The sequence below is a fragment of the Lactuca virosa genome, chromosome 2, assembly GCF_052849685.1.
Source record: "Lactuca virosa cultivar CGN04683 chromosome 2, Lactuca_virosa_CGN04683_v6, whole genome shotgun sequence".
NCBI lineage: Eukaryota > Viridiplantae > Streptophyta > Magnoliopsida > Asterales > Asteraceae > Lactuca > Lactuca virosa.
Genome location: NC_136427.1, coordinates 82,580,554 through 82,590,748, shown reverse-complemented (window position 1 = coordinate 82,590,748; position 10,195 = coordinate 82,580,554). Strand labels below are relative to the sequence as shown.

General features: G+C 39.8%; 1 protein-coding gene across 1 annotated transcript; it reads left to right on the top strand.

Moving 5' to 3' along the window:
- Positions 1–1,609: 1,609 nt before the first annotated feature.
- LOC145157549 (putative disease resistance protein RGA4) lies at positions 1,610–4,840 on the top strand. Its single transcript, XM_079076574.1, has one exon. The coding sequence runs from the start codon at positions 1,610–1,612 to the stop codon at positions 4,838–4,840; it is 3,231 nt and encodes a 1,076-aa protein (XP_078932700.1).
- Positions 4,841–10,195: the final 5,355 nt, after the last annotated feature.

Below are 10,195 nucleotides of genomic sequence, written 5' to 3'. Positions count from 1 at the left end.
CCATCTTTCATGGGTCAAACTTGATTAGCTGGACCTCTCGCAAACAAAAAGTTGTAGCTAAATCAATCACCAAAGTAGAGTATAGATCCTTGGCCTATACTACAGCTGAATTACTTTGGATCAAACAACTATTATGTGACCTCCATGCGCCCATTTCAAATCCACCACTCTTACTATGTGACAATGTCGGTTCAATATTCATGAGCAAAAATCCAGTAATAAGTACCAGATCCAAACACATTGCACTTGATTTTCATTTTGTTCGGGAACAAGTCGAATCAAATCAACTCAAAATCTGCTACGTTTCTTCCATTGACCAGCTGGCAGATATATTCACCAAACCGTTAGGAAAGGGACGAGTTATGTTTCTTCGTTCCAAGCTGCAAGTACGTCCCGCACTTGAGCTTGCCGGAGGGTATTAGTCAAATAGTCAACATTGTCATTGTAAACGTGTATAATATAAACACAAACAGTAAGTCAAGAGTCTCCACTAGAATAGGAGTTTGAATAGGAGTTTATATCTCATATTTCTGTTGTATCTCTGTGTATAAATCCATCCTCCATAAATGAAATTGACATACAGTTCATTTGAATTTCCATGGATATCCACTGACATTAGGTTTCAATATCAAAACCTTCACCTTCAAACCTGCAATTGATTTCAAAATCTTATTTATTTTCATTTCTGTTTACTTCTATTTCATATTTCTTCGTGTCAACAAAAGAATGTAGTTGATTTTCTTTGTGGTATTCGGTCGTGAGTCTGGCAAGGATGTAACGAGAAAGTGCATGAGAAAAGTGGTGGTTACTGGTGGAGGGTGGCAGGGATGAAGTGGGGTTGAGGGAGGTATGGTGGCGAGCATGAAGACGAACTGAGATGGTTGGGTTAAGGATAGTTTTAATGGATTTTTATTTTTTTTATTTAATTTAAATTATAATATAAAAAATAAAAGCCAATAAAAAAGGGTAAAACAATAATTTTGGATCAAATTTGTAATAAAATGAAACGGACCAACTACACTAGAAAGTAAAACGACACAGATCATGCTTATCAAGCAAAACAGGTTAGGGACAATATATGCGAATTTTGGATTTCACAGGGACCATTTATGTACTTTTCTCTTAGTTATATTCTCATTGACACAATTATTACAAAAATTTCCATGTTCCATATAAGAAAAATGTATTCCACCCATATAAAGAAACGTACGGATTAAAATGGAAAGATATATGTACATATCATATTACAATATAGAGGTATATCAAAAGGACAAAAGGTAAATGAAAATAAACCAGTTACAAAGATCAATTCTAGTTTACATATGAAACATTATATATTAACTATTAAAACATAAAATATAATGATATATTAATATTTTAGATAAGTAATAATGACAGAAGGTAAAAACAAAAGAAAAGAAAAGAAAATTAGCAAAGTGTATGTTCTAAACTTGTAACTTAGGAAAGGTATAATTTAATTAGGAAAGCGTATGAATTTCCATTTCCATTCGTTGGGTCTCTATTTGTTCCACCATCTCATAGATTCTTATTGTTTTCTATCTTTCTTCCACCATTCATCCGCTCTTCCTCTCTCTTCTAACCAGTGAAAATGGCTGAAGCATTAGTCACTATTGCTGCTGAGGGGATATTGAAAAAGGTGTTGTCTATTGCTGCGGGTGAACTCGCCATTGCCTGGGGTTACGAAGAAAAGCTGACCAGCCTTCACAGAACATTAGACCTGATTCGTGCCAAGTTAACCGATGCAGAGCGAAAAAAGAAATCAGAGGTTGTGATGGTGTGGCTGAAGCAGCTAAAAGATGTAGTGGGTGAAGCTGATGATGTGTTGGATGAGGTTGATTACGAAATGCTGAGGCGTCAAATAAAGAAACCAGATCAGATGGCAAGAAAGGTAGTGTGCCTTCCAAGCTTGAAAAGGTTTTCATTTCGTTATAAAATAGGTCATAAAATCCAAAACATCAATGAAAAGTTGTTTAAGATCAATACAGAAGCAAACAGTTTAGGACTACAAAATGAACACCCTGCAGGCCCTGTTCTAGATCGTCTCTATTGGAGAGAGACTGTTCCAAATCAAGAAGAATTTATAATTGTTGGGAGGGATGATGATAAACTCCATATCATTGAACTTTTAACCCAATCAAGAAAAGAAGAAAAACTTAGCATTGTTCCCATTGTGGGAATGGGTGGTATTGGGAAGACCACTTTGGCTAAGTCGGTCTACAATGATAAAAAGATCGAGCAACATTTTGATGTTAAAGCATGGTTGTGTGTGTCGGTTAAGGTTGACATCAATACACTTCTTGCAAAGATCTACGAGTCTCTTGCCAAAAAGAAACCTAACTCGGACCTAAGGACCAATTTAATTGAAAGTCTTAAAGAGCAGTTGGCATCAAAAAGATATTTGCTCGTCTTGGATGACGTCTGGGTCCAAGAGAGGCCATACTGGGAAGAGTTTAGGAGTTGTATGCTAAATGTAAGCTCACAAAATGGAAGTGGCATTCTTGTCACTACACGGAAACTTGAAATCGGAACTCATGATATGATCAGGGATTCGTGTCCTTTAAAAGGTCTTTCTGATGATCATTGTTGGGACATCTTCAGAGAAAGAGCGTTTGTGGCAGGAACATCAGCGTCGCCGGAACTGGTGAAGATAGGCCGCGACATTGTAGAAAAGTGTGGTGGTTTACCATTGCTATTAAATGTAATAGGTGGCATGTTGGCGAATTACAATGACACGGAGAAGTGGTTGTACATAAAATATAGCAAGGTTTGGGATCTGGAAGAAGAAAGGGATAGAGTTCAAAAGAGTTTGGAACTGAGCTTTGATAATCTCCCCGATTCTATCGTCAAGCAATGCTTTGTGTATTGTTCCATCTTTAAGAAAGATACGGTCATGGAAAGGGAAGAACTGGTCCAACTTTGGATGGCTTTAGGGTTAGTTCAAGCGGATGAGGAAAGAAACAAGGAGATGGAGGATGTGGGGAATGACATTTTTCAAATTTTGGTCAGCAATTCGTTGTTCCAAGATGTTGAAAGGGATGAGTATGGTCACATCACTCGTTGTAGCATGCATGATCTGGTGCATGATCTCTCATTATCACTTTCAAAGCATGAAATCTTATGTTTGGAGGATACAACAAATGATGATATCGCATGTATCCCTCAGGTTAAACACCTCGCTTTTTACCAAAAACAGAACGAGGAATGGGAAGCCAATGTTTTTATGTTCATTGAAAGGAATACGGTGGCTAGAACTTTGCGTACATTGATCATTAAAGGTAAAGATGACAAAAAGTTTTCATTTTATCAAGTTTTTAACAAAGGTGAAGATGAGAAGAAATTTTCATTTCAACGATTTTTCATCAAAGGAGAAGTTGAGAAGATATTTTCATTTGAACGATTAAAGTGCATACAAATCCTACAACTCAAATATTGTAAAATACAGAAGTTAGACCATTCAATTGGAAGGTTGGTGCATCTCAGGTATCTGGATTTATCATATACGAATATCCGTGTTCTTCCTGAATCTATTGGTAAATTATACCATTTGCAAACTCTGAAGTTGCAAGGTTGCCTTCATCTCAACAAGTTTCCAGAAGCCATGAGAAATTTGATAAGCCTGCGATATTTCCAGTGTCACAAAGACATTCCTGCTAATATCGTTGGACAATTGACTTCTCTTCGAACTTTGCCTTCCTTCACAGTGCTAAGAAGGAAGGGACATGGTATAGAAGAGCTATGCCGTTTGAATAACCTTGCTGGAAGCCTCTTTATTTCACATCTAGAGAATGTTGGTAGCAAAGAGGATGCTGTCAAGGCAGACTTATCTAGAAAGAAAAATTTATACGAGATCGAATTTGAATGGAGTTGGGACCATGGAGGTGCCAACAGAAACGACAAGGATATATTGGAAGGCTTGCAACCCCCTGGAGATGTGAAAATATTGAGAATTAAAAGATTTTCTGGTTATAATTTTCCAGAATGGGTAATAAAGATGGCAATCAATATTGATGGGAAAGAGACCCCCCTTGACAAGCTTGTGAAGATCAGATTATATGGATGTAGCAGCTGCCTCTCTCTTCCGACGCTTGAGCACCTATCTCATCTTCTGGATCTTGAGTTGGAAGATATGGACAACTTGGCATGCTTAAGGAGTTCCGATGTTACTGGATCAACCAAGCCTTTGTCTCGATCATTGAGAAGGCTCCGAGTAGATCATATGGAAAGACTGGAAAAGTGGATAGATGGAGAACCCAACAGCTCTAATATGATATCGCCGGTCCTTCAGAAGTTGGAAATCAAGTATTGCCCAAAGATTATTGTCTTGGATGAATGCCAGCCCCATCCTCTTGTTTCCTTAGAGATTAGAGGCTGCAATGGTCTGGTGTCCATTAAGAGCATACAAGGCCTCACATCTCTCGATTTTTTAAAAATTGCCATGTGTCCTAGTCTTTCAGAAATAACCAATTTACCCAACGAGTGTCATTCTTTGAAGACTTTGGAAATTACCGACTGCGGCAAACTGACTTCCTTGCCTCATGAAATGTTTGACTGTTTTGCCTTCTTAGAAAGGTTGGAACTTGGTCGGTTCTCGAAGGAGCTGGATTCTTTCCCGAGTCTCCAAGGCATCGAGAAGTTAAGGAACCACCTTCACTCGTTGGTATTGTACGGTTGGTCTCATTGGAAGTCAATACCAGATGAAATACAACACCTCACCTCACTGACTCGGTTACAAATAGATGGATTCGGAATGCAAGAACTGCCTATGTGGTTAACCAACATGTCAAACGGGGAGCACCTCGTGATTCAAGGCTGTACATAAATTCAGAAGTTATTTGAGTGTGTTGGTGTATAGATATGTTGTATCATTTCTTTCTCCTCTTGTTCAATTATACACTCTCGTCTGACTTTCTCCCCATCCATCCAATTTTATGAGAAATCTCTGTTGTTCAACCTTTTAAGGAGACAATCAGACAAGTATAAATGTTGTATAAAAGTCCAAACTTTTAATGAATTTAATCATTGAACATTTTAAACAAAAGTTCACAACATTCTTCTCTCACTTATCACTTAAACCTACAACTTCTAATTTTTTTTAGTCGACCAACTTTGCAAGGTTCATTTCTGCTTAATTTTCTTGTATAAGTCATTGGAATTTCTTGCATGACGGCTCTCATGCATTCTAACTGATTTGTACTACACCCGAAAAGGTACAAATTTATGGATTGCAAATCTCAATCTTCTATTTCTATCACCAATTAAGCTACTCATGATCCTTCCGCATGCTAAAAACCATAAACTATCAGTCTAATGTTCCTAAGGACTATTTTAGCATCATTAGCAACAGAGATACCACAATAATTATTTTCAGGGTGAATAACAAAATGATAGATTAAGTGAAATACCAAATACGACAAAATTGTGAACCAAAATCAGCATATAGTGTTGTGTTTAAGTCAAAAGATGAAGTAATAGCATAGACCTAAAAATTGACCTCACATACATGTACGTCTCTATTAACCCCCAACTTTCAAATCCTCCAACCTTTTGACAATCTCAGCAAAAATACAAATGTCTCTTCCCATCCAACAATAAAATTGTGGATTCCACATTGCAGGGCCTATCATTAACTTTTCACCAATCCAAAACTACAACAGAGGAGAAATTGTAGATTAATGTATATAAAAAGGATAAAAAAATAATAATAATAATAAATAAGTCATGCACAACAATCCACTGCTGATATGGTTTACAAAAAGCTTGCTAGCTAGTCAGGATATGCAGCCACCAAAAGATGGGATTTCTAAAAGACTTGATTTCATTCTATTAAGACAGGAGCAGCATCCATCTATCAGCATCGTAGAAAATTAAATAAATTTCCTTTTTATACATGCTGCAACATAAAGATAAAACCAGCAAAAAGGATAACACCAGCATCAAGCATCATAAATATTCTGTAGTCCAACACCATAAATTGAAACAGAAATCAATACAGAAAACCAAACTTACAGAATTATGACAGCAGAAAACTAACTTCTATGGCGTATTTACTAGGTATATAAATGAACTTAACAAGTAAATTTTCTTTACAAACAAATGTCAACAGATTATGGATAAAGACACTCTTTTGTTTGAATGCAATAAACCATAGTAGAAAGCATTCATTATTTTAAAATACAACAGAAATCCAAAATACTACACAACTTGTTGCATAGCCTACAGTTTGGACAGCCACGTTTGGGGGTGTTTTGAAGTGAATGACTAACTTGAAAAATATTTTAGCACATTTCAAGGGCTGAATATGGGGCTGTTTATACAAGTAGTATGATTACAGTGGTCATTATTTCAGAAAAAAAATAAATAAATATATAAAAATAAAAACAGTAAACATATGTAACTGTGATTGAGTGGTTCTGTACCTTTATCCAATATACATCAAAGATAGCATTCTCATGAGCAAGCCAAGCCACTCACATAGCCTGGCTTTATCTGTGCTAAGAATATGATTGGTAATTAAATGGATATTAATCGTGCATTTTCTTCGTGTGTTGCTGCAGAATGAAGTTTCAAGCGATTATAGCACATATCCATCAATTTGGTTGATTAGATTCCTCGCCACAAATGAGAGGTTTAATTTTGGAAAGTTAAGGTTTCAAAGTCGATTCTTCTAAGAATCAAGATATATATATATATATATATATATATATATATATATATATATATATATATATATATATATATATATTGTAGCACCTGGTTCCTGGTATGTATTTTATTTAAGTAACTTTGCATTTTTGACCTTGGACTCGGCGAGTTGAAGGACCAACTCGTCGAGTAGAAGCGTAATGAGACGCGGGATTTAAGTGATGGACTCGTCGAGTCGGATCCCGGACTCGACGAGTAGGCTCTGTCTGGACAAAACTCTAATCTGAGGGTTTGCACCCTATTTAAACAACATTATACAGCCTCCATCGCCCCTTTATGCTCCCAGAAACCCTCTATATCAAACCCTAAGTGTTTTGGTGCAAGATTCAAGGCTTTTGAGTGATTCTTGGTGGTTTTGTTCACAAGGAAGAAGGAAGAGCATAGAAGGATCAGGAGGAGGCTGAAGGATCCGAGTTTGGTTCATCATTTGCAGCCTTTGAAAGGTAAAAAGTCTGTACCTTGCTTTACACTTGATAGATCCCCTTTTGGGGAGATTTAGGGCTTTTATAAGCCATTTTGGTAACCAACCATGATTGCAAACATGGTTGGGGGTTGAGGCTTTGGAATCAGGTCTTTAAAGGGGTCACAAGGCAGATTTGGGTTGCTTTTGCACCCAAGGAAGGCCCCATGCAACACTAGAGCTTATTTTATGTCCTTTTGAGCTGAAAGTCCCATGCATGCACGTAAAGTTTGTAACTTTACGTGCTAGAACGATTAAAGGAGCTTAGATCTATCTTTTGGTCAAGTGTTGTACATCAGAAATCGAGGTTTTTGGGTGTGGGCGTTATCGACTCGGCGAGTCCGTTCTTGGGACTCGACGAGTCCAAGGCTTTGAGTCCCATTTCTGTTGAGAGTCAAAAGGACTCAGTTGGGCGTTAGAAGGGTTGTAACATGACAGAAAGAGTGACCTAACGCACTGGACTTAATTTTAGACCTGGAGTTCATGGGACTCGACGAGTGCTAGAACAGACTCGGCGAGTCCAAGGCAATCTCTTTATGTTTGAAGATGAACTCGACGAGTTGTTCATACAACTCGGCGAGTCAAGGTCAGGACGTGTTCATCAGTTGAATGTGAACTCGACAAGTGTTCATACGACTCGGCGAGTCGGTTGAAGGTTCATTGATGTTCGTAAGGAAGGGGGAACTCGTCGAGTCATTGCCAAACTCGACGAGTCGATTCGTGGATAAGGACGAGTAAAAGGAAGGGAATCGACGAGTTGACGGCCCAACTCGGCTAGTCGGGTCAACTGGAAGTTGAATTTGACTTGGACTTGGTTGGGGGTAAAATGGTCATTTTACCCTAAGAGTAGATATCAGTTTCTAACTGAGTGTTTGTGGGGATTTTAGCCGGAGGATTTCCGGAGCAGCAGCGGACGGAGGTTTCCCGCACAGATTATCAGCAGCTTCTTGTACGAGGTGAGTTACCTTCCAGTAGGGGTGGGTCTAAGGCCACAATGCCGGCCCACCAAAGAGGAGTATTTAGGAGATGATTGTCTTTGTGATAATTATCTTGGTTTGGTTACATGCTTTGGTCATGAGTTTTATTTGTATGATATGTTACATGTATGATAGTGATTGGTTTCCCTGGTAGCGGTCCTTAGGACCGAAGGGTAGGTCAGTACCCGGATATGCCTGACTGTATGTTTATATCTTGTTGCTGTATGCTAGTGGTGGGGGGGGGAATAGTCCCCAGTTACCGGTTGAAAGATACCGATGAGGATTACCGGTTGAAAGATACCGATGATGATTACCGGTTGAAAGATACCGATGAGGATTACCGGTTGAAAGATACCGACAATGATTACCGGTTGAAAGATACCGAGGATATTGTATGGTATGTGGTATGATGGGGGAACTCACTAAGCTTTGTGCTTACGGTTTCGGTTTTGGATTCAGGTACCTCTTCGTCTAAGGGGAAGGAGCTGGCGGCGTAGCATCGCATCACACACACACACACACGATTTCCGCATGGAGTTTCTGGGATTGTACTCTGATATGTTATTATTTTATGACTTGGATTTTTAGACATGGATCATTGTTTTATGGGATGATGTGTTTTCACGGTATTTTCTTGTGAATGTTTTTATGTTTCAATTAATTAAAAAGAAATTTTTGGACTCGAAAATTGGGACGTTACAAGTTGGTATCAGAGCCCTGGTTTGAGGGATTCAGACACACCCTCGGGGGTGTCTGGACTCAAACTGAGGGGCTAAAAGGTTTTTACAAGGAAAATGGTTTCCTAAATCTAAATGAAAGGATTTTAAGAAAGACCAAGTGTGTGATGCATGCGACCGGTCGTGCTCAAGTAAGTTTTCCCTAAGATACCCATACTTCATATGTTATGCTATATGGTTTTGATTCAGAAAACTGCATGCTAGAATATGACTAAGGATCTAGGAGGATGCCTTGTGTGCCTGATATATGATTCTGAGAATTGCATGCTAGTTAGGGCTAAGGATTTAGGAGGATGCCTTATATGCCTGTTGTATGAGCTGTATGCTAGGACTGTTTAGTCAGCAGTAGGATGGCCTGTGTAGGTTATGCCTGATTTGGTTACCCAATGCACGAATGCTGCTTGCTTTGTGCTATGGGGGTTCTGGCCATCTTCAACTAGCTAAGGAACGGATATGTAACAGTATCCGCAAGTTAGTTAGGGGGAAGTGGTGGGGACTCCTAGTGCAGCTGATGGCGGAGGGTAGGTCGGAGAGTGCCCTAGGAAAGCCTAGGACGAGGTCAGTGAAAAGGGTATCGGGAAAAGGGACTTGGTGAAGTCGACGCAATCCTTGAGGAAAGTACGGGTAGATGTGGAAGGTAGTATGGGCCCGTACTACTGAAAGCAGAGGACCCATACTCTAATCAAGGAGGGCTTAGATGGAACCTGGAAACTTGGAAAGTGTGCGAGACCTCCGAAAGTATATGTGACCCTGACATTCGTATGTTTATTTTCAGAATGGTGGTCACGCGACATGGAGCAGGAGGTTCAGGATCTCGGTCAGGATCGGGCTCGGGCGCAGGATCCGAGCATGTGGATGATGGGTTACGCGAGTTCATCGTGTCCGAGATCATGAGGGGTATCCTTGATGCGACGCCGGTTATCTTCGGGTCGATCAAGGAAGGGATTGTTGAGCTGATGGAGGATCGCCTCCGAGCATTCAGGAGTGATATGGCGTCTAGCCAGGCGGGTGCGCGCACACTGTCCTTCAAGGACTTCCGAGGGAGCGGTGCGCCAGATTTCCATGGGGCGAAGGATGTTTGAGAGACAGGGCCAGAGATTAATGGGAGTCGGTTGGTGACTCTCTGGAAACCTCGGCTGTTGAGGCTATGACATGGCCGGATTTTGTGACCCGGTTCAGGGCAGAGTTTGCGCCAGCTGTGGAGCTTCAGCAGCTGGCCAGGGAGTTCTTGGACATGAGGCAGACTACGGAGACTATGGCGGAGATCACCGCCAAGTTCCGGGAGAGGGCATTGCTGG

Bases quoted from the DNA above. Each gene is read 5' to 3' on its own strand.
- LOC145157549 (XM_079076574.1), top strand. From the start codon at position 1,610: ATGGCTGAAGCATTAGTCACTATTGCTGCTGAGGGGATATTGAAAAAG.